Source organism: Bactrocera neohumeralis, chromosome 4 (assembly GCF_024586455.1).
Source record: "Bactrocera neohumeralis isolate Rockhampton chromosome 4, APGP_CSIRO_Bneo_wtdbg2-racon-allhic-juicebox.fasta_v2, whole genome shotgun sequence".
NCBI lineage: Eukaryota > Metazoa > Arthropoda > Insecta > Diptera > Tephritidae > Bactrocera > Bactrocera neohumeralis.
This window is the reverse complement of record NC_065921.1, coordinates 70304049-70329282: the sequence shown is the minus strand read 5'-3', so window position 1 is coordinate 70329282 and position 25234 is coordinate 70304049. Positions and strand designations below refer to the sequence as shown.

At 38.0% G+C, this 25234-nt stretch overlaps 2 protein-coding genes across 2 annotated transcripts in view; both read right to left on the bottom strand.

Annotated features, from left to right (window-relative positions):
- LOC126757277 (uncharacterized) overlaps nucleotides 1-25234 on the bottom strand; it is a 292908-nt gene that overhangs the window by 192266 nt on the left and 75408 nt on the right. The window lies entirely within an intron of this gene.
- On the bottom strand, nucleotides 19911-22282 carry LOC126757279 (cytochrome P450 6a2-like). The gene is made up of 2 exons (XM_050471058.1): nucleotides 20482-22282; nucleotides 19911-20420 (listed from the first exon to the last, which is right to left on the bottom strand). Exons 1-2 carry the CDS (start codon nucleotides 21578-21580, stop codon nucleotides 19996-19998), a joined length of 1524 nt encoding a protein of 507 aa, XP_050327015.1. The 5' UTR covers nucleotides 21581-22282; the 3' UTR covers nucleotides 19911-19995.

Here is a 25234-nt window from a genome sequence, read left to right as displayed (position 1 = left end):
GTTGCATGGTTCTGCGACTCCGGCACCGAGGTTTTCGAGCCGTCGGTGTACCACTTGATTGTACTATCTCCAAGCAGCAGCTCAAGAGTTTAATCATTCTATTCAGCCTTGATGCTAAAGGTTACCTGGAACTTCTTGGTGCTGCTTACCTTTTTGGTAATGCTGTTCCTTGGGAGAAGAGCCAACAATATGTTATTACATCACTTGACCCGTTCATCCGCTGACACGAGATTATCCGGCGATTGGAATTCATACAACGAAGACTGAGATTGCTCACCTTATCTTCTAAAGCGGAGAAAGCGTTGGCTCTAGAAGGTAAATCCAAAATGCTTAGAGTTTCAACGCAAAATTTCACTAAAGCATGACGGAACACAGCTCTAGAACTCCCAAAAAGGGTATAAGACTACACACAAGTCATTTAGAGATGTCTTTGTTGAAATCATAAGACTTACGTGAACATCGTAAAGTCGCGCCAAAAAGTGATGAGCTCATAGTGAAAGGTACGCCGTTTTAACTTGGAGCAAACAAGTTTAAGAGGAAGTTCGGCTCAATAATGGCCGTATGCATTTATGTCAAGGTGGCAAGCACTCTCCTCTCCTAGAATTATTATTATGCGAAATTATAACTTTCAGTCTCTCCGACGCCATGGCCAATGGGTTAAATAATGCAAAATATCGCCACCGAAATTACGCGCTCGCCATTGCGTTGATTGCAACCACAAAGCGCGCTGATTGCGTGCACTGCTGCAACAAAGCGGTGAGGTATACACATGAGGGAAAGCAGCAATATATATGAAACAACAACAATAGCAAATACATAAAAAATAAAAATACATATAACTGTATCGAGTAAATACACGCCACTGATTATGATGCAATCACAGCTTGGCTGCCACATGCTGCAAGTAAATACGCGCATCAGCAGCCACAGGGAGTATTGGTAGCATGCAATTTAACATACATTCCTTTGTTGTAATTCTTGTTTTTTTTTTGTATAATTAATTTTTTTTCGGCGGGGAATAAAGTCATTTAAAATTTATTACGACTGCTTTACGCATAAATAATTGGCAGCAAGGCAAAAAAAATTACAATAATAAAAAAAAAGCGAAACAACAACACAGCGAAGAAGCGACGTCAGACAATTACCGTTGCTTGTATGCAGATGTGGCATGCCACATGCTGCACTTGCAACATGTAGCAGCGCTATAAGGCATTTTTTTACATATTTTCCGGTGCTTATTGTTGCTGTTGTTGTTGATAAATTTCAATTAACAATCACTTCGGGCTCAAAGGCACAGCGGCAGTCGCTCCGCTCCATAAATGCTAAATTAAAATGCATTGTAATTATGTGCGCGGCCTGCGTGGAGTGAATGTGTTGCACTTGCGTGGAAGGCGTAAAGTGGGCGTTAAGCGGAAAAGCGGCGTTCATTGATTATTCGCACAAAAGTGTGTATGTGTGTGTGTGTGTGTCCTTTGACAGTTGAATGCTTGCGCATCCTTAAATATTATTTACTCTGCCTTTGTATCGGTGCATTTGGAGCATATTCAATTTAATTTCAATCGAATGCCATTTGTGCCCCACCATTTGCCATCAATCAGCAACCAACTTAAACAGCGTGCAAAAACAAATTTGAAGCAAGCAATTTGAAATAAATGATAGACAAAACGGTTCGTTGTTATGCGTATAAATGTATATGGGCTTAGTTCCCAACTTCCATTGAAAGTGGGTTCTATACTCTTGTAGCTAATTTCTGCCATTTAATGTCGAAAAATATAAAAAAAAAAATAATAATTGAACTTTTTAGCCTTTGAATATTATTATAGTTATTATAAATTAATTTTTAAAATATTTTCCGACGATAAATGATTGAAATCAGCCATAAGAGTGAAGAACCCACTTCAAATGGAATTGTGAAAATTTAAAAATACTTCACTTATTTCGTTGATTTGTTTTATTTTAAAGTTAAAATTTTACAGTTCTTCATTTAGGTATGTCGAAAAATAAAAATTATGCGCCCAAGAAACGCGCTGAAAAAAAATTGGTTTCTGAGGACAAAACTTATGACGAAGTCCAAAATATTATTGCTTGCTCACCCACAATGGAACGTAACGCTATCAGGTACCTACCAAGTAATAAAAAAACGTGAAAGAAAGCCAGCAATGTCAGTGAGAAAAGTCAATTCCATTGTCGGATACTCAAAGCAGTTTCTATATGCGGCTGTTACAGAGTTAAAAGATGCCTTTAAAGTAGTTGCAATTATTGAAACTGTACGCTGACGTTTGCGCGATCACGAACTGAGTGCCCACAGTCCAAAAAAGTGCGATTATTGTCTAAATTGTATGTTGATAAGAGGCTTTGATTCGCCAAAAAACATTTAAATTGATGTTTGACAAAATGACGGGAGATTTTATGGTCGGATGAATCGAAGATTGTTAACTTTGGCGGAAAGAGACTTCGTCAATATGTAAGACGTTCATCCAATACCGAATACCAGGCAAAATATACAACAAAAGCGGTAAAACATGGACATGCGAGTATCATGGTTTCGACATGCTTTTCTTGGCAAGGTATAAGGCAAGGTATTTTCTGTATAAAAACATGACTGGTGATTCGTATGTTGAAATACTCCAGAAAACTAGTAAATTCACGCTTGTTTGGACCTTAAAGCAGGACAACGCGTTGCAACGATCTCAAACATACAAGTAAAATTGCTAAAAGGTGGTTTGAGGGAGTTTCAAGGTAACAGAATGGCTGCCGCTGTCTCCTGATATCAACCCCATCGAAAATTATGGACTGATGTAAAGGTGTCAGTAGCGCCATGTAAGCCGACATCGAAGAAGCCAATGGCGTCTATTTCCATCGAAAGATGCCAAAAACTTGTTGACTCAATGCCACGATGCTGAGCTGCAAATACTTGAAAATAAAGGTCACGCAACTAAATACTAATTTCATAAAAATACAATATCCAATTTGAAAAAAAAAAAAAATTTTTTAAATTCTTACTAATATATTACTATACAGTATCAAGTTTTTGACCGCCGAAATTCTTCATAATGTTTTTGATTTATTTATAATTCAATGAAATTTGTTAAACTATGAGTGTTTTTGTCATTTGTTTCACCTATTGTTATCGCTTTTATGGTATAAAATATTTGTTTTTTTTTTATAAAGCGATATCGCATACTTTTCTATAAGTTCCTCTTCTACATTTGCACACCACTAAAAATTTGTCCGCAGCTGTACGTTATTTATAGAAAATATGGTATTTTTTCAAAATAAACTGTGAGAAGAGTGAGAAAGAGGAAGCCGGCTTTGTTTTCGTCCTTACTCCGTCATGTTTGCTGGTTGAGAAGTGACAACCGAAGACAACTGGCGGTGATAACTGATTGGTTGATAGAACTGTACGACAATTACTATATTCGACTGTCATTCTTTGGATGTGTGGAACTGAATAATATAGGGTAGTCGAAAAAGTCTTTTCGTATCAAACTTCAACTTATTTTTTTTTTAATTTAAATAAATAAACAAATATGTACCATTTTGTTTGACCACTTTTTGCCATTTTTCCGATAGAGATATTATTCAATCACTGTAAATCGAAATGTCGAAATTTCCAGAACGGAAGTGAGCGAACCAGTGTTGTGCTACATGAACTGATACAGCATCGTCTCCGCAAACTTCACAAATTTCATTGGTGGCTTGCGAGGCATTTCTCCATTTTTTATAAAAAAATTTCAATATTTAGCGAACCAGTGTTATGCTACATGAACTGATACAGCATCGTCTCCACAAACTTCACAAATTTCATTGGTGGCTTGCGAGGCATTTCTCCATTTTTTATAAAAAAATTTCAATATTTAGCGAATTTCTTCAATATTTTCACTCATTATTGAACAGCTGTAACTTTTTTTCAACTTCCCCGAATTTAATTTTTTGTTTGGTTAAATAGAGCTTAAAATCTCACCTTTCCAATATATGACTACAATGACATCTATTGAAAAAATACGAAAAGACTTTTCGACTACTCAATATAAAAATCGCAACTAAAAATCTGGTGTTGATCGTATGCTATAAGAGCGACTTAGAATGAAATTTTTTTTCAAATTTTTCAATTCTGAATCTTAAAAAAAATAAAAACAATAAATTTCGTTCAAAAAAATAAAAAAGTAATATTTGGGATGGACAGCTTTTAACATTAACAGCCGTTTCGGAAGAGTTTAGCTAGAAACACTGTGACCTGAGAATTTTTTATACAGGTATTGTATTCGATAAACAAAAATATAAATTTGCTGAAATTCAAAATAATGGAATCTTTAACATATTTTCTTCTCCAACTTTTTCAGTAAAACATTTTATAATTTATTTTTTTTCTTATATACATAACTTTATATAAAATCGTTGGGATCCTAAAAATAGAATAAAAAAGAAATTTTCCTAAACTTAAAATTAAGAAAATTTTAGTATTTTAATATTTAGTACTTTTAACTATTATATATAAAATATTAGAAAGTAATTTTTTAACACTATTAGGTCTTATCCATTAAAGCATAACCAAACTTAAAAGCTCTCCTTTACATTTATGATTGTAATTTAATGACAGTCGCTAGTCCGTAAATGTGCTAACAGCCCCATGCCACTATAGAAAGGTTTGTATAAACGTGCACATATGCATATACATACATATGCATATATACATATATAATTGATTTTACCTTCTTGCCTGCTTAATTAAGCGGAACAATTTTTAGCGTTTCACATCTAAATTTAGCTCGTCTAACAATATGACCAGACCCAAAAGTATTTATTACTGAGTTACCCGAGCAACGACAATATGCATGCATACACTCTCTCTTCCTTTTAAATTTGCTATCTTCCTTGTCCTTCTTAACGTAATAAGCTAAATTTATCAACCACAAGGTCACGTTGAGGTAATCCAATATTGATTTTATTTGAAATTATATTATAGCGGATATGTGCTGGTAATTTTCGTTTAATAAGGCCTTCGGCGATATATTTTTGGAGAGAAGGCACATTAGACAGTATGTAAGCATGTATAAGTGTTGTTATGCTACTACTACTGCTCGCTTTACACCTCCCAGGAGCTGCTAAAATATGGAAATATTTACTGCTTGAGGCTTATATCTGTTATTGTTTACATAATTATAAATAGATAAGGATAAAAGTAATATACTTTATTTATGAGCTATTTAAGTGGGAACGATTTAAGAAAAACTAATATTTTGGAATACAACAAATTTAAAATTTAATTCTCTACTTATTATAAAAGAAAAAAATCGAACACAAAATATGTAGAAGAATTTTCAGGAAGTCATTTAAACAGCTTTGTCATATTACGGTGTTTTCAATAGAGAAGCTACAAAAGTAGACCGTTAGGGACACCAAACGACGCCATATTTTTCCCCGCACTTTCGACATTTCTCTTCATTAAGACTTGCTACTTCATCACGGTTATATGTGCGATCCAACAACGACTAGAAATTAATTAAATTAATTACTGAAGTTCGGAATCAGCAGCCTCAACTTTAAGAACGCAAAAATTTGAAAATTTTAATCCACAGGCATAGCATAAAATGTTCTCGTGCCAGTTAGACAAAGAAATGACAAAGGAAGACCCAAATCAGTCTCTCACACGTCGTTCTCAAGCGTTGGGGATTTCCGTGACGAGAATGGGAATCGCTACCGCTCATTGATAACCGAATATTTTTGGTCCGAATTCGGATGATATGGACTTGCAAAATATGTGGTTCAAACAGGACGGCGTCACAAGCCACATCGCGAATGTTACAATCGATTTATTGAAAACCAAATTTGATGAACGTGCTATCTTACGAAATGGCCCAGTCAAATGGCTGCCTCGGTCGTGCGATTTGACGACGTTAGTCTATTTTCTGTGAGGCTACGTCAAGTCTATGGTCTATGCCAACAAGTCAACGCCGATTGATGAACTTCGTACGTTCGAATATCGAACGTCAAACTTCAGCAGTATCGTCCGATGTATGCTTGAAAACCCGTCGAAAATTAGGTTCAGCGCCTGCACTTCTACAAGCGTGCTTATGGTGGCCATGCAAAAGAAATCGAGTGCCATACATAATGGCATCGAATATACTTTCAAAGGAATAAAGAAATATTATTGAAAAACCCTTTAGCTAGTATATTTACATGTTTTAGTAAGTGTGGGGAGATTTCTACAGTCATTAGAACTGAAACTAATGCTTCAACAATCAAATTTGTACTTTTCATACAGGAAACCAACGATACTAGTAGTTTTCTCATGAGTTGCTTTGACGTGGAGATAATTGAAAATATTCAACAATTGTTGCATGCAAAATATATGTGAAGGAGGCCAAACCACTGACGGTCGAAAGCAAGCAAGGAAACTTGCCACAAAACCAATTTATGAGCCACACTTCAAAGATTAACGGTTTCAGCGCGGAATTGTTATTGGAAAGCTAAAAGCCGCATAGAAATAAAATTGTTGCGGTCGCTTGTTAAGAGGCAGCCAGCAATAAATTGCAGCCCAAAAGAGTTAAGCAAAATTCAAAGCAACTTTAATGCTTGATGTGTAAAAAACTCACATATGTATCTATGTATGTGTTAGTTATACATTGGTGTATGTACCGCAGCATTGTGATGTTGCCACAAAAATTCGCTACACTTGTGGCACAAAAGTTCAGGTGAACGTCACGGCACAATTTCTATTGCCGCACAGTCAGCGAAGCTAACGACCGACCGACCAGCCGCACGGCTAATAGGCGGGTGAAGCAACGCCATGGTGCAAGTAAAATTGGAAAAATAGCAGTGAAAATAATAGAAAATGTTGGCCGCTGGTGGCATATAGCACGCGGTCTGTCTTGATCTTGTGTTGCTGGCATGTATTGGTGATGGCATATATAGCTGCCAGGCGGCATGAAAAGTGGTACAAAATTGGTATAGGATTGTGTGAGGCATGTGGCATGTTATAACTAGCTGAAACTGTATGCTTGCCACATACATAATTTGTACAATTTACTATGTACAATTACTGGCGGATGCTTTGCAGGCGCGAAATGCGACCAACCGGACGCACTCCAGCAAATCGTGGCAAGCGCTGTGGAAATTGGTGCACAGCCGAGCGCTACATTAGATAGGAATGGTATATTTTGTCTTAAGAGCTTTAGCAACACGTTGCTTTCCTGCTACATAGAGCACACTAAATATATGCTGAGAAAATCACCAACTAATGAAAAAGTAATATATTTGTCTAGCTCAGTTGTAAACTATCTCCCTTTCTGTTTCTTTGGCTCTTATTCCCTCTTTCTTTCTTAAACACTTTCCTTAAACGAGAGGAATATCAGTTATTTTAGTTTTTCATTCGTACTAAACATGTATTTTTAATTCTCAACAGGTTTATAAAAAATAATTGCTATATTATGTATGCTTTTACTCAGAGAAACCAAGTCGTAACAAACATTTTGCGAAGCTAACTATGAAATTTCGTGATACTGAGGGTTAAATTGGGTATCATAAAAGCTTGTAGAGGTCTTTTAAGCAGTTTTAAATTAATAAGGAAAGACTGTACTAATACAAAATTGTCTTCGGCCGATTGTAGCGCTCTCCCGTTACCTTCTTACCACTCTACACTCTCTTCCGCGTACACATTGTCGCATTTGCACCTTTTTAGTCGCTATTTCACCTCCTGCACTTAATCTATCGACAGCAAGCAAGCAGCCTTATTGATGGCCAATAATTTTTCTTCATAATTGCCATTTATTGGTTCTTCAAGTCACAGCGTCTGGCAATGCTATGCGCGGCATATGTAGCTTTGGCAATACAACCTATTTTAAATTGCCTGCAAGCAGCAAACGAATAACAGACTCGTATTGTTATCTCTACGTATGTAAGTGCTTTATGTGGCCGAAGTGGTTGGGTGCTTGCGCCATGGATAGCTGTTGGTGGAAATAAAGTCATTTCATTGTGACAGTTCCAGCCATTTAACTGGGCCATTTTTTATTCGATTTCACGATTAGATATCCTGCGTAGAGCACATACCATACTCCGGCACATGGACTAATGTGTTCACGCATTCGCGCACGTATTTGCGCCAGGGCAACATGGAGTCATTCACAGTGTTCTTGAGGCACTATGTTAGCTGTGATTTGTTGCAGCAAAGTGGGGCAGCAATTGACGGCATAATTAAACAGTTAATTTATTGCACATTATTTACTTGTGCATTTCGTAATTTCTGTTTGCCATTTGGCGATTCAGAGGCGTGAAGAAAGCACTAAACTTGAATGATTATGATTGTTTTGAGCAATTTGTGGTAATTGCTGGTGCATTTAGTATGATGAGTAGTTAAAGAACAGAAGTGTATTTTATCGGCAACATATTTTTTCGATCAATAATCCTGGTTTGTATGGGTTTCCGCTGAACCATCGAAGTAAGAGTACAGGTATTCAAACACTACATTTTTGAAGTATGTACTAAGAGAAAGGACACAAGTCTTCGGCTGGAATATATTCCAATACTGAATGCATAAAGCTTATACTATTAAGTGCTTGAAACTGTTTTAGTTGGTTATCTCAAGATATGAGAGAAAGAACTGAACTCAGGTTTTCGTTAATCTTCGCGGAATCTTACAAGTACACTGAAGATCGCCATTACGTACAGTCCTCATGGCCGGATATTTCCCATAACTGGACAAATTTCATGAAACAACGTTTTCATTATTATTTTCATACAAAGGCAATTCCTATAACCGTTTCATTGAAAAACCATGAAGAAATTCGAATAGAAATTATTTGTCTGAATAACAACACAGCTCCGAAGGATTCCGGCCGAGCTATTCGCACAATCCCACAATCTGCGCCAACTACCGTGGGATTAGACTCCTCAATATCGCATATAAGGTTCTATCCCGGGTATTGTGTGAAAACCTGAAGCCCATCGTCAACAAACTGACTGGATCTTATCAGTGTAGCTTTAGAGCTAAAAAATCAACAGTCGATCAGATATTCAGCGCCATATCTAGGAGAATACCCGTGAAAGGATGATCGATACACACCACTTCTTCGTCGATTTTAAAGCTGGTTTTGAGAGCAGGAAGAGGAGCTCCTTTATGCCGCGATGTCTGAATGTGGTATTCCCGTAAAACTAATACGGCTGTGTAAACTGACGTTGCGCAATACCAAATGCTCCGTCAAGATCGGGAAAGACTTCTCCGAAACATTCGATACCAAATGAGGTTTTGAACAAAGCGACTCCCTATCGTGCGATTTCTTCAATCTGCCGCTGGAGAAAATAATTCGAGTTGCAGAGCTTAATCGAGCAGGTACAATCTTCTATAAGATTGTACAGCTGCTAGAAGATTGGATCCGAATGTATGAAAACACTGCAGGTCTGATAGTATTCGAAGCAGAGGAAGAGGAAAATCTCCACTCTGTTTGAAAGACCAGTTGCAGAAGGACCCGTATATAACAGGACAGAACCAGTTTCAAAGTATGTCTGATAAACGGCCAAGTTTTCATAAAATTTATCAAGAAAATTGTGTACAGTTTACTGTAATAGTTTTGCGACTTTTAAACAATGGTAGTGTTTATATAGTTTTAGAAGAGGGCGGAGAATATATGAGTAGATCTGTGAGAACAGTAGTACTCTAGAAAGTATAAGGTGCTGGTATTTGTTAGAACTATCTTTGTTTGGTATTATGATTACCGGGAGTTCGTTAAGGCAGCCAAGCATTGGGGTTCAAGTCACGCGCACGACATTAGTGACTTCTAATAAGAGAGAAAGAGAGAAAGAGAGAGAGAGAGAGAGTAAAGTTCTTTCAATTATAAGTATGTATGTGCATGTATGTAAATAAGCGTTTTATAAAGTAGTAAGAGATGACTATTTTAAGGCCTTTACCTACTCATTGTATATGCCTAATCTGCCTCTTAGTATAATTTTTATTGTTCGGCATCATTAACACCACAATAGGCGCGTGAAAATTCATTACAACAGAGACATGTGCAAATATATGTATAAATACGGTATGCAAGGTAAGCCAGTGGCAAGAACCAAAAGCGCAAATTGCGCGAAGTCTTTTGAATTACGAAAACGAGCATAAAAAACCCTAACTAAAGGATACTATTATATATTACATGTAATCAAAAAACCAAACCAAAAACAACTAAATAAATATACTATGTGTATATGTATATACATACAAATGCGCACACATGTGCATGCGAGTCGTGGCAGCAATTCGCATGCCGCCACACCGCACTTTGGCAATTGGCCAACTTCATTTACAGCTGTCATTTGGCACGCTAGACACAATTTATATGCAACAAAACAAAAACTTAAATAAGCAACAACAATAAAGACACGCCAAAATAGCCAGCGCGTAGACTTGCATGCGCTGCAACTCGCGTCGGACGTGTTTGCATGACCGGCAGACGGTCCGGCTTTTGCCATGCAGCCTATGACTAAATGAGAATATACTATATGTCCATAGTACGGCTGGCAGCCGTCTGTGACCAGCGCCAAATAGCTCTTTCACACCTACACACACACACACACACACATTGATATGTGTATGCACGGACTCGTACGTAGATTCGCTTTGGCTGCGGCTGTCACAAAGCGTCTCGCCGCCAAATCCAAGCATGACATTTCAATCATCATAAAAAATTTTTGCCATTTGCGTCCACATATTGAATTCAATTCATTGTCAACCACAATGCAACGCGTCAGTGCTGTGAAAATGTAAACAAAGATGTCTGACTGGCAACTGAGCTGTCTATTCTGAATGGCATTGATTTCGGCGCTTTTGTGGACATGAAGTGAAATTAGCCTTAAAAGCTGTTCTCGCAGAAATCGATAGGGATTGTGCTCGAGTAATAATCGAAATTTAAAACAAGATATAAAAATATTATTAGCTATAATAGTAATTATAATAGTTACTGTTATCTATTTTATAATGGTCGTTACGTTGTTTTGGCAGTTATTTAATAAAAATTACTATAATTATTAGCTCAGAACAAATTTTCCAGATCGAACACGATAATTAGGTTGTCTTACGGTCAAGTTCAAAAACGTTATTAAAAGTTATTTTTTCGTTTTAAGTCCCCTTAGGCACTCCTCGACCAACCCTGAACGCACTGTTTATGAGTTCAAGGCAAGTATCGTCGCTCTGTTATCTGAATGGATGGTCACTACCCTGAAGGAGGCTGCATTCTAGAACATTAGGTTTGCTGCTACCTTAATGGCTTCAACCTCGGATTTGAAGACACTGTAATGGTCAGGAAGTCTGAAGCTGGAGTTCATAGAGAGCTCCTGACAGTAAACCCCTCCATCAATCTTCCCACCAAGCCTTGGTTATTTACCAAACAACTGGCGTACATTTTTGTCATAATTTATTGCAGCCAATCAATCTATAATCTTTAGTCATTGATCAATGATAACTGATTTCTGCAGTCAGTGGTAGGTATATATTAGGCAGTCCGCAAAATTTAATCAGTTATTACATTTTTACTACTTTTAATGCGAATTCTTCAAATGTTTATGTAATCTTTAACAAGCAGTGTTTAGTTAATTACTTCTAGTTTTCACGTAGTCATTATGGTCCGTAATTAATCATTACTAAGTAAGAAAACTGATATTAATTTTAATTGACTTGACCAAGCCTAAGTAATTCAGTCACTAATAGTATTATTTTTCACTCAGTAGTCAGCTTTTGATAATTGTGTTAATCCACTACACAGATCTTTAATTGGCAGTCTTATCTATAATTCTCACAGTTAATACCCACTGGATGGTCAATGATCACTGACTTCTGTAACTAACGACAACTGTTATTTGATGCAGTTACATTAGACTTATATAATCCTTAATTAAACAGCCTTAGTTATTAGCGATAGTTCATAATTCATTGGTAAATTTTCATTTAGAATGATGATTATTGAGTCTCTCCTTCTCTCCGCCTCTCTTTATAATGGCTATTAGAAGGTGACTCTTCAGTTAACTGTTTTGAGTATTAAACACTTAGTTAACTTTAAATTCATAGTTATCGTCAAAAAATTATATTATATTCGGTAGGCAATACTACCTAAAACTTTACCAACTATAGTCAATAATTCGAGTTTCTCAATTCCAGAAGGCAGTCGGTAATCATTTAATATAAATATTTAGTATATTAGGTTGTCAAATATCTCCCTTCCGCCTTTTTGTGTTTTGAATTTCACGGATATGTATAAAGCGCTACAGAGCCCTTATCTGGCAATACTTTACATCTTTGAAAGGTCGTGACATAACCTACAAAACGGCGCTATGCATGATTAGTTTGGATATTGCGCCAGTCGGCGGAAGACCTGTGACGACGAATACCGCTCAAATCATGGAGAACATTAAGTTAGACCGGCATGTGGTATTTCGTGGCACCTCCCAGAAGATGAGAGTTAGTCACCAAACGATTTTAAACCATCTGCAGAAGGCTGGATACACAAAAAAGGTTGATGTTTGGGTGCCGCATGATTTGACGCAAAAAAACCTTCTGGACTGAATCAACGCCTGCGATATGCTGCTGAAATGGAACGAACTCGACCCATTTTTGAAGCGGATGGTGACTGGCGACTAAAAATGGATCACATATGACAATATCAAGTGAAAACGGTCATGGCCGAAGGCCGGTAAATGGTACCAAACAGTGGCCAAGCCAGGATTGACGGCCAAGAAGGTTTTTCTGTGTGTTTGGTGGGATTGGAAGGGAATCATCCACTATGAGCTGCTCTCATATGGCCAGACGCTTAATTCTACCATCTACTGCGTACAACTGGACCGCTTGAAGCAGGCGATCGACCAGAAGCGTCCAGAATTGACCAACAGGAAGTGTGTAGTGTTCCACCAGGGCAACGCCAGACCACACACTTCGTTGATGACTCGTTAAAAGCTACGGGAGCTCGAATGGGAGGTTTTATCGCATCCACAATATAGTCCGGACACAGCGCCCAGTGATTATCACCTGTTCCTGTCCATCGCGACCGCCGTTGTTGGTGTAAAGTTGAACTCAAAAGAGGCTTGTGAAAAGTAGCTGTCCGAGTTCTTCGCAAATAAGGAGGGGGGCTTCTGCGAGGGTGGTATTACGAAGTTACCGTCTAGATGGAAACAGATTATCGAACGAAACAGCGCATATTTGAACTAAATCCAATCACTGTAACACTTTTTCTAAAGAATTGAATAAAGGTTTATAAGAATATTCATTAGCTTTTCAGCTATTAAAAGTTTCTTAGAACACTCTTTTCTTCATCGTTACAATAAGAAGTAGCATTTTTTCCATTAGATGACAGTTTTGAATTATCAGCTATCAGTTATTATTTATCATATGAAATTTGCAATCGATTATGTTATTTTTAGCCTTGAATGTATTTAGTATACCTTACTTTCCTTTCCTATTACTTCACATAGAGCTGTTTGTGGGGTTCCCATACCTGTAAATAGAAAAGGAAGAAATAATAATATTAAAATCACAATACAGCGGAATTGTTAGCGCTAAATTTGCTAAAATTAAGTTTGAAGTTCCGGAAGAAATCTTAAAAGTTTATAACTTTATTTATACATATGTATATGTTTAATTCTATCGTATCTTTAGCTTTTGTTTAGATGACAAATCTACATACATATTCGTATATATATCGTCACCTAAAATGCAAAATAACGTAACATCACTTTTCAAAAGTTTATAGGCGAAGCAAAACGATATAATAGAAACCACTCATATTGAAAAAAAATTAAGTTTTGGTTATAAAATGGTTATATATTGGTTATTATATCTGACAGCGAATTTCGATTTGTTTTTGTTGATACGCTGTTTCGGATTTGTAGGTATATACGTAGTATATCAGTGTTATATGATTATTGAAGAAATCGTCTAGTTCACCTTTTATTTTTATTATACCTGCGTTATATTATTTTAGTGCTCTATACTCAAAATAGAGTACACCAATAAAATAATAAAAAATCATCGTATTCCATATATGCAAGTCATCGTCAAAAGTTCTTCTTATCTCTAGAGTTGTTACTTTTTATACCCTGAACAGGGTATATTAAGTTTGTCACGATGTTTGCAACACCCAGAAAGAAGCTTCGGAGACCCTATAAAGTATATATATAAATGATCAGTATGTTGAGCTGAGTCGATTTAACCATGTCCGTCTGTCTGTCTGTCCGTCCGTCCGTCCGTCTGTATATAGTATACGAACTAGTCCCTCAGTTTTTAAGATATCGTTTTGAAATTTTGCAAACGTCATTTTCTTTTCAAGAAGCTGCTCATTTGTCGGAACGGCAGATATCGAACCACTATAACATATAGCTGCCATATAAACTGTACGATCGGAATCAAGTTCTTGTATGGAAAACTTTCACATTTGACAATGTATCTTCACCAAATTTGGCATAGATTATTTTCTAAGGCAACAATGTAATCTCCGAAAAAATTGTTTAGATCGGATTACTATAGCATATAGCTTCCATACAAACTGAACACATTGTTACTAAAAGAAATGCACCTGTGAAGTGTATATTAGCTTCGGTGCAGCCAAAGTTAACGTTTTTTCTTTCACTTTCATTCTTATCTTTAATTCCAAATATAACATTAATTACACTTAATATGTAGATCGCAAAGCATGATAAGATAGCAAAAAGAAACAAAGAAGGATGGGCTTAGTTCGGGAGAAACCTAACTTTTCGTACTCTTGCAAGGGGGAATTACGCTCAGGTGCAAAGGTTTGTTAGTAATATGAGGTCTAGGGCAAGTTTTCAAGCGAAGTTCGAAGTCTTCTTATTAAGTTCGGAAATATTTCTATTAAGTTCGAAAATCTGTCTATTAGGTATATGTGGCTATAGAAATTATAAATGCGATTCAACTAATTTTTGACATATAGGCTTAATATTATTAGAAAAGGATTGTATTCGTATTTCTATAATACATATATCTCACAGATCCGATATTTTCAATAAGAAGTTTGCATATTGATCCACATATTCGGTATCTGAAGTTTTGTATGGTTTTGGTTGTAACTTTAAGCTCACTATTCGGGAAAAGTTTTATGCCGATACAATCACTGGCGCTTGATTTGCATTCTGGAAAGTAAAGATGGGATTTAAAATTGTATTTTATGGGCGTGGTTATAGTCCGATTTCTTAATTTTCGCATTAGAACATAGGTTGTCAAGATAACATTTTCTACGAAATTTGGTCGATATCGGTCGAGTAAGTCCTAAGTTATGGGTTTCACGGCTTCCAATTGTGACCACGGCTACTTCTTCTTGCATCAACCTATTTGTAAAATTTAATGTCTCTAACGTATTTATTTATTGATTTATCGAGCTTTTAGTAGTTTTTAACATAGCCGTTAAATGTATAGGGTGTGGGCGGAGTAATCACCAGATTTTATCCATTTTTACAGTTTCGTTTGGAGTGCTTAAGGGATTTGTCTCAGAATTCTGATCATTTATATACATATATTACCCTATATCTAACTTGTAAACTTTTATGATATATAAATAATCTTTAGGTTGAACAAAACTATTATACTCTGTACATGTTGTAAGGGTATACAAAATATTTACAAATGCCTTAGAGAGGGTACTTCACATGAAATATTTGTATGTTATCTTTAAGATGACATGAAGTTATGCATCATAGTGGGTTTATAAGCCACTCGTTTGTATTATTTACTATATGTATAATCTTTATTAAGGTCTTAATCTTCACACGCTTTTGCAAATACTTGCGTTGTAGGTTACTGTTGTTGTGTCTCCTACAAAAACGTCCACAAAGTTAGTTAAAATTAGAACATATCTGATGCAAGTCGTGTATGCCGTTTTGTACTGTAATTAAGTTCGTAATTAGTCACTAAAGAGTTAGTCATCAGTAACGTAGGGAATGGAAGTCAGTAATTCGTTCTGAATTAAAAAAAAAAAAAATTTATTAAATAATGAGAGCTACACAAAAATAGACTAGATATGCATATATGTATGTACATACATTTTCTAATATTCATTGAAATTTTTGATTCCTTGATTACTTAGCCAAGTAGGGGCAAACTAGCTTCTTCCCTAAGCAGTCTCCCGACTTGGGCTTCCATTTATATATTAAAAAAATAGGAATAAAGATTTTTAGTTTGCATTTTTGATATTTCCTCCCTTCTCTTTATTCACTGCTGGCCTTTACTATAATTTTCGTTTTATTTTCGATGTTGTTACAAACAAAAATTTAGTTAGTATCATACATAAGTACAATATAATTGCGAACTTAGCGGTCAAATGTGTCAAATTCCTCCATCTCTTGTGGATTATTTATCCGAGCCTTGATAGTGACGACACGTACTGAAGAAGTTTATAGCAAAGATCAACAGTCAATAATATTTGTGTAAACTAGGTCAGTCAACTGATAATATTTACACTGTTGGGTAGCGATAAAACACCGCCACCGCCACTTCTGACTTCAACGAATACAAAATACGAATTTTCTGATTTGATAGTGCCAGCCGATAGTGAAAGGCAATTGTTGAAAAGTACTTCGCCGAACTTCTTATAAAGTCTATCAGTTGTTCAGAGAATGCCTTTAGTTGATAAAATGTATCACATAAGGGAGAAGAGGCTCGACAGAAAACTAGAAGAGATAGCAACAGAAAAATTTATCATAAGATGGCTGTAAACCATGATCGTAAGGCCTATTGCCACTTCTGGAGCGGTTTCTTGGCGTCAAAGGCAACGCAGTCTTCGGTATGCCTTCAACTATCGAAGACTCGCGTGTATCTGCGCTTCTGACTTTACTTTACAAAGAAGTTCGGAGTTACTCTCGGTAGTAAGGCGGAGGGGAACGATTCCATACTACTGAGGGGATGCACTATCAGAGGTACACTTACGGCTCGAAAACACCGGAAGGCATTGGAGCAAGCATTGGAAGACCGCATACGAAACTATCTATACCAATGGGATATTTAAAGAGCATCTTTCAAGCAGAAGTCTTTGCTATAAGTCAGTGCGTAGAAGTCTATCTCCACCGCAACTATTGCAACCAGCGTACCGCTATACTTAGCGTTAGTCAAGCGGCACTAAAGGCCATTTCAGCATATGGGGTTAAATCGCTTTTAGTGGAGGAGTGTATAGGAAGGCTGAATCGTCTCTCAGTGTGCACCAGTGTACACCTATTCTGGGTGCCGGGGCATAAAGACGTAGTCGGCAATAAGCAGGCTGACGTACTAGCCCACTCTGTGGCAGTGTCCAGAACGATGGGACCAGAACCATGCATTGCAGTGGGATCCCACACTTTAAAGGAGCTGCTTCGAATAGAGGAGAGAGTTGGGAGAGAACAGCATTGGCAGTAGGCAGCAGGAATGCTGCTTCTGGGAGGGTACAACCTTGCAAGATCAAACTCCCACGAGACAAATTCCCCGTACTTGTCGTGCTTTATACAGGGCACTGCAGGCTCGGGAAGCACTTGTAAAATATAGGCATAGGCTCTTGCGCAAACTGCTGGTTCTGCGACAGGGAACAGGAAACTCCAGAACACCTGATTCCGGCAATTTGCAGGTTCTATCTACGCGGACAGGGATCACATCACCTCAGTCGTGCCCAGTAGGCTTCTGGAATTGTTCAGGATGCTGGACTTAATTCCAGTAGCGTATTCTATGTGTCAGGCCGACAACTTTTTATTTGACCTGTCACATATCCATATCCATACATCATCGCTGACTGATTGCTTCCAAGCCCAGCGCTGGAATTCATAGCTCATCTATATGTCCGTGCACCCTTAACTCAATTTCAACAAACAACGTCAACTACTGAGCATTGCTATCTCCGTCAACTTCTGTGCGATATGCTACAAATGTCATAATTTATCCCTAGAGCATTTTCGCCGGAAAATTATGACTTGTTTTCATTTCGTTGCTTGCTGTTTCCAGCTTTCAGTTGCCATTTGCCAGCTATGCATACGAGATTTTTGGGCGAGCAAGCTGTCCTGACGCTTGAAAACAAATGTGGCACGCAGGCATCTCCTACTCATCCTCCTGCCTGCAACATCTCCGCCTTTTAGCCGCTTTGCACTCAGCATTCAAGTTGTGCTTCAGCACTTATCTGCTTTACAAATGTTCTGTGCTCGGTGAATAGTCATATTTAATTTACTTGGCACTATCTGGCATGTCTGTGTGCATAAGTACACGACCCGAGTATGTAAGTACACGACACATGCATGCGTACACGGAAGTTGGAGCGCAAGTGTGTGCTCGGGTGCAATTCGGTGTGTGCTTAACTATTGTGTCAGAATTGTTTAATTGTTGCATTCAACACCAGCACCGGTGCGGAGTGTAAGCTGCTGGATGGGGAGTAAGGCATTCAAAAGTGCAACTCATGCAAAGCTTGAGCCATCACTTGAAATGTTGCTCTCTTAAACTATACTGCTCCGTACAGCCGCTTGCTTTGCACTCAACACTTGGGCGTATGCCGGGTCTTGAGCGCTGTTAAAGCTCACTTCGGCGCACAATGCTGTTGCTGATGAGTTCCGCTCTGCTGTTGTGTGCAGTCGCACAGTCCAAAATCTGTTTGGTCATTGCTTGCGTGCGGCGACCTTTACCAGTTATAAGTGCACCGATTAAGTCGTAGAAGATTGTGCAAACGAAATAAGCTTGTTGGCTTTTGCATAATTTAAAGTTGCCACACCGACACGTGCATGTAAATTTGATGATGAACAGTGGTACGCTGGCAATGTAAATGCTAACAAATATACAATATATGTATATATATATATGTATGTATGTATAGTACTAATAAAAACCAACTTGTTTTCGCAGTGTACCTTCAACTAATGGGGATACACAAAAAGTTCTCCCGCAGGACCTTTAGAAAGAAACGTCATAAATGTTGGCACATTGAATGCGGTATTCGTCGTTTCCCATGCTCAAAGAACCACAGATCTTCCGCATAACCTTACCCTCAAAAACTCGTAACGTCGACTTATCAGATGTTGTCATCGCCCATGCCTCTTCACCATGTAGTACGACGGGAACAATGAGTAACTTGTAGAGTTTGATCTTTATTCGTCGAGAGAAAACTTTACTTCTCAATTGCCTACTCAGCTCGAAGTAGCACCTGTTGGCATGAGCTATTCTGCGTTGGATTTCGAGACTGACATTGTTGTTGGTGTTAATTCTGGTTCCAAGATAGACGAAATTATCTATGACTTCGAAGTTATGACTGTGAACAGTGAAAGCCAAGCCGCGATGCGACGACTGTTTGTTTTATGACAGGAGATATTTCGTCTTGCCCTCGTTCACTACCAGACCCATTTGCTTCGCACCCTCATCCAATCTAGAGCAAGCAGAACTAACGGTGCAGATGTTGAGGCCAATGAAATGAATATCAGCGGCGTACGCCAGCAGTTGTACACTCTTATAGAAGTTGTAACTTCTCTATTCAGCTCTGCAGCTCGAATTATTTTCTTCAAGAGTTGATTGAATAAGTCGCACGATAAGGAGTCGCCTTACCTGAAAATTCGTTTGGTATTGAACGACTTTGAGGTCCTTCCCGATCCTGACTGAGAGTACTAAGGGTTGCCAGCTACCATGACTATGAAACTATGATTTATCATTTTATTAGTGTCTGGTAATTTAAATACTAAAATATTAAGTTTTCAGCTTTTTTGTTAAGTAATTTATTCGTGTACTAATTTTTGAATTTCTCTAGTTATATTTTATTTTCTATTCTATATTTGCTCCATGACAACCCACTGTGTGATGGAATTCCTCATCACATTCATATGGTACACTAATTTATACGGTAAAATATATGCAAAATACTTTCCCAGACCATATAAGCACGATACAAAGCAAAACCGATAATTTAAGAGAAAGAAGAAAGAAAAAAACAAAACCGTTTAATCTAATTTTAGTTATTCAAAATTTATTCATTTTATTGTAAAGTTAAACAAATTAAATACTGAAATCTTGCGCTTGATACTTTAAGAGCTAACGATCTGCTCTACATTCAAATGAATGCCATCTTTGCTGTTCAACACAAAGCTATCCATTTTAAAATCGAGCGGCACTTTCGTTTGGGGAGCCAATGTAAATTTGAAGTTTTTGAGTAACAAGGCCATACCAACCAAGGCCTGCATTTGACCAAAACGTAGACCAATACAATTGCGTGGACCCTCGCCGAACGGCAGCCAAGACATGGGATGACGCTTAGCTACGGCTTCGGGTTCAAAACGTGTGGGATCGAAACGTTCTGGATCCGGATAGATTTCGGGATCACGATGAATAGCATCGATGGGTATAATCACGGTAACGCCCTTCTCGATGACATGCTTCGTATTCGGCACATGATAATCGTTCATTGTACGGCGCATAGTTATCGTCGCGATCGAGTATTTACGTAGGGTTTCTATAAAATGAAACAACAACAGTAATAAAAACAATAATTACATAGTACCTTGCACACATACCGCAAAATATTTGGTATAAATATTGCATTTCGCGCACACCCTCGTATGTGATTTCGCCATCGTAACGCGCCGACACAGACTCAATCTCGGCGCGCGCCTTGTCTTGGATTTCCGGATGCAACGCCAGCTCAAAGAGCGCGAAACTCATCGTACTCGAACTCGTTTCGAAGCCGGCGAGAAAGAACACAAATGACTGTGCGGCAATTTCGTCCAAACTCAAGCCATTCTCTTGCTTTTTAAGTTCCAGCAGTAGATTGAGAAAATCGTTACGCTGTATGCCAGTCTGCTCGCGATACGAGACCGTATCGTGTACGACCTTGCGGAAAAATGCGCTGACATCATTTGGCGTCATTTTAATACCTAACTTGCGCGCCAAGTTCGGATAGGCTTGTGCGAAAGCGAACACCAAACGTCCATGCCGACGCTGCGAGAAGACCTTTTTGCCCATAACACGAAACTCCGTATTCGGTTCGTTCAGACTATTGCACTCGAGACCGAAGGCGCAACCACCTATCACATCGGTGGTGAAGCGCGCCAACAGATCTCTTATTTCAATGCCTTGCTTTGACGCGTCAGCATCACTTGCAAGTGCTGTCGCCTCCTGTTGCAATACCTTAACGAACTCCTTCGCGACCGCCACGACTGTTGGGAACATATATTTCATTTTGGCCGATGTAAAAGTCGGCGTAAGTTTAGCGCGCATGTGCCGCCAACTAGCGCCGTCTAAATTGAAGACATGCCCGGAAATCGGATCGTCTTTCACATTATAGTAGTTACCGCGATTAATGAAATTCGCAAAATCTTTAACCAAAACATTCCTGATCAAATCGAGATCGAAAAGCACGACCGCTGCACGCAGCGACAAGTAGAAACCGCCAAATGGCGCAACATGTTTATATTTCTGATAGAAATTGTGGAAGGGGTCACGTAATGTCTGTGTGATCCCCACACCGCGCATATTGCCGTAGAGTAGCGAGGGTTTATCGTACACCACACCACGTTCCGCCCAATAGTTGAGCCCCTTGCGATACCACAAAAAGAGCAGCGTTGCGGCGGCAACGAAGAGATACACCGGTATCCAAAGTGATAAAAACGTCATTATTTTTGTTAATTTTGTTTTTGTATTTTTGCAATCACTTTATACTAGTATTTTTTGCACTTTTGCTTTGTGCACTTTTTCTTTTACTAGCACTTCGCGCGAGAAAGCCCGGCGAACGCTTCGGCGTACGTTCGAACACAAACTAACGGGAAACAGCTGTTGTGGCGAACGAACGGGTTGATGTGCAAGCGCGAAACAACGAATTGTCACGGAGCGGAGCGACGCTGAGAAGCTTGCTTTTTGTACTGTGTGCGCTGTTTGATGCGTCGTTTGTTTTTATTAGAACTGATAACGAATTGCAAGCGCGCAGATAATTATTTTGTAGGTGAACTGCGCTTCGGACACGTTACGCGAGCTAACCGTTTGTTGTATTTGTTTTAATTGAGTGAAATTAAATTTCATGAAAATACTGACTAAGGCCAGGCATAAAGCGGTGTGGTGAGCGAAACAGCTGCGAACGTAGTGAAAAAGAGTTTAGAGCGAAAACAATACGATTTTTTCACAACAACTAAGTATGTTCCCTTTTAGTTGTTTTATGTTATTTGAATAATATGACATAATATATTTTGAATTTTTTGAACTCTTTTTATTTGATTTTTAGATTATCTGTTTCATTTCGACTATTTTATTTTATCTGTTTCTCCTCACTATGCGCGGCTTTCACTTGATACTGACTCGTTTGATCTTGGACTTTGCTTTCTGCGTCGTTCAGCCACAATACAGTCATTGCCTTTTCTGATATTTATCGTCGCTTGTATCTGTAACTTAAATACAGGTGTGTAAGCTTTTAATGACGCTGCAAAAATTCCATCTGTTTACTATGACTTTGCAGTTTATTGCATGATGCAGCGGTTATATGTACATATATTTATCTGGAGAGCGAAAAGCTATCATTTAATACCCTGTCATTAATGTTGTAGCTTAGTAAGACAATGTGTTTATTTTTTTGCAGTCATAATAAAGCTTTCCCAATAACCCTTCGAAATTGTAGGTATAAGTTTTGCAATTATTTACCTTACTCAAGATAACCTGTTTAGCTAGTCGGTGTAAATCTTACCGCCCCAATTTTTGACTAACTTGAACTCAAAAGAACAAGAAAAAACTTCTATACCGAAGCTAGAACACTCTTCAGTAGTCAAAAAAAGTTCTTAAAAGAACATGATTTTGTTTATTCGGTCAGTTCGTATTGAAGCTATATGCTATAGTGGTCTGAACAGAACAATTTGTTCGTTTACTGTAGAGTTGCCTTGGATAATAACTCTTGCGAAATTTCGTGAAGACATCTCTTCAAATATAAGAGTTTTCATCACAAGATTATGATCGTTGAGTTTGTATGGCAGCTATATACAGGTCCGATATCGGTGGTTGCGGAAATTTTGCAGTTTCTTGGGTGCAAAGAACGTGTTCAAAACGAGAGAGCGTTATCGCAAGACTGAGGGACTATTCCGAGTATTTAGCAGACGGCCGACGGACATGATGAAATGAAATTAACTCAGCTCGTGATTTATATGGAGTACGTGTGGATTGCTGCCTGACCAACACGCATAATTTGCTTATTGAAGAAGCCATTCAGCTACAAATGAGCCTCATCGCTGAGGATGATTTTTCGATGGTAATCCGGATAATTTTCAGCTTGTTGCTCAGCCCAATTCACGAATATACGACGATTCTGGTGGTCAAATGGCTTCAGTTCTTGCGTCACTTTGATCTTGTAAGGATGTAGGCGAGGATCTTTTTGCAAAATTTGCCACAACGACGTTACAGAGATGCCCAACGCTTGAGAACGACGTGTGAAAGACTGATTTGGGTCTTCCACAATTGATGCGCTAGCGGCAGCAATATTCTCGACACTACGGGCACTTCTTTGTCTCACTAGCATGACTTTCATCAAACTTCTTTTGTGTTCGTCACTCAAATACTTGTAATGAGCTTATAATTTTTCTGTTGTCTGACCAGTGTTTGAGCGACTGTGGAGAACGGAGAGAGTTGAGAGTGATGTGTTGAAAAAAAAAAATTCTGTTAAAGCTTAACCTTTCTTGCCTATGGACCAATGCTTATTTACAATCTATTGACTAGACGGTGCGTATGGATTTACAAGATCGAATAATGAAAACATACTCCAGTAACAGTGAGGGAGAAGATATAGCTTTGATATGTTAGCATTTTAAAAATGTAGTTGGACCTTTTAGATGGTTCTTCTGCATCAATTTTTTGCAAAGAACTTCACAGCAGCTGAAGTTTAGTGGAAACTGCATACCTCATCAATCTATTAAACTTTAGTTTTGAATTAGGCAGCAGCAGTATATCTTAGAATTTTTAATGGGTTTAAATTCATATATCTAAGGTTAAGTCTAAGGAATATTATCTTGTTAAAAGGTTTAAGCATACCTAAGGTTAAGTCTGAGGAATCTTATCTTCTAAAAAATAAGTTCAAAACAGTTGCCATGTGTTGCTGTTCGAGAGTGAAAATATTTTACTGGAAGTTCCTAAATACAATATTTTTGTTTTTATTAAGCAGCTTATTTATTGGCCAACTGAGACCTTGTAGTTAATGAAACTGGTTTTATTTCGTTCTCAAACTAAAGAATGAATATTTACATTAATGTAATTGTAAAATATATATGTATGTAAGTTGGGGAAGACCATATAAATACATATGTACATATATATAAAAATATTCCGCATATATAAGTTAGCCGTTTATGACATCATATTTGCTTTCAATATATTTTATTGACACAATTCAACTAATATTGACCGAGCTTTCATAACTAAGCATGCATTTAAGTATTATATTTGTTTAGCTTTCAGCTTGCCACTTGAAGTGGTTGTACTTGTTGTGACAGTGACGCGTCTAAACGAGCGATATGTAAGGTCAGTAAGAATAAGTTGTAATATTACTTGAGAAATATTTTCCCTCAATTGCTCTCTACATTCCTACCACTTTTCTTCTTTATGCACACACGCTACAAACTCATGTGATTCATATGAGAGAGCGCAGTGAATTTGTCATCTCTGAACGACTTTTATATATGCTGCAACTATGGTAGACTGCTATTGATTAATATAGCTTAAGCGCTACAGCTTTGACTCACTGCCGTACAGATTTGTTGGCATGAGGGTAGTACTAAAATGTGTAGAAAAGAGGAACTTATGTGCTCGAACTTATAAATTAGCAAAACGTTTAGTAGACAATACAAATTTTCACAGCCGTTTAATTTCCATTCCCTCCCTCTGTAAAATGTCCTCCCAAAAGCGTGAGAGTCAAGAAATAAGTTTTGAATTGTTTCCACCTCATCATCTTCCATATAGCTTCTGCAGATGTCGTCTGGTCCCAGCCTTGCTATATGTACGCCAATAAGGCAATAGGCCCACAACTAGGGACAGGCTAGCCAGGCTATAGATAACGCGATCTCTTGCGATCGATCTTGAGCCAAAGGACTTTTGTGACAACACATATACCGACGGTGGCCCAACGCTTGTCAAACTTCCGCGAAGCTCAGTTATCTATTAGTAGAACACAAGAGGATACGGAAGCACCGATCTGCTCTCATTCTACGGATAGCTGTTCTATAGTGCCTTTTCTTGCTAGCTCATCAGCTTTACAGTTGTCTGCGATACCGCTCGGCTCACATACCAGTCAGAGCAAAAAGA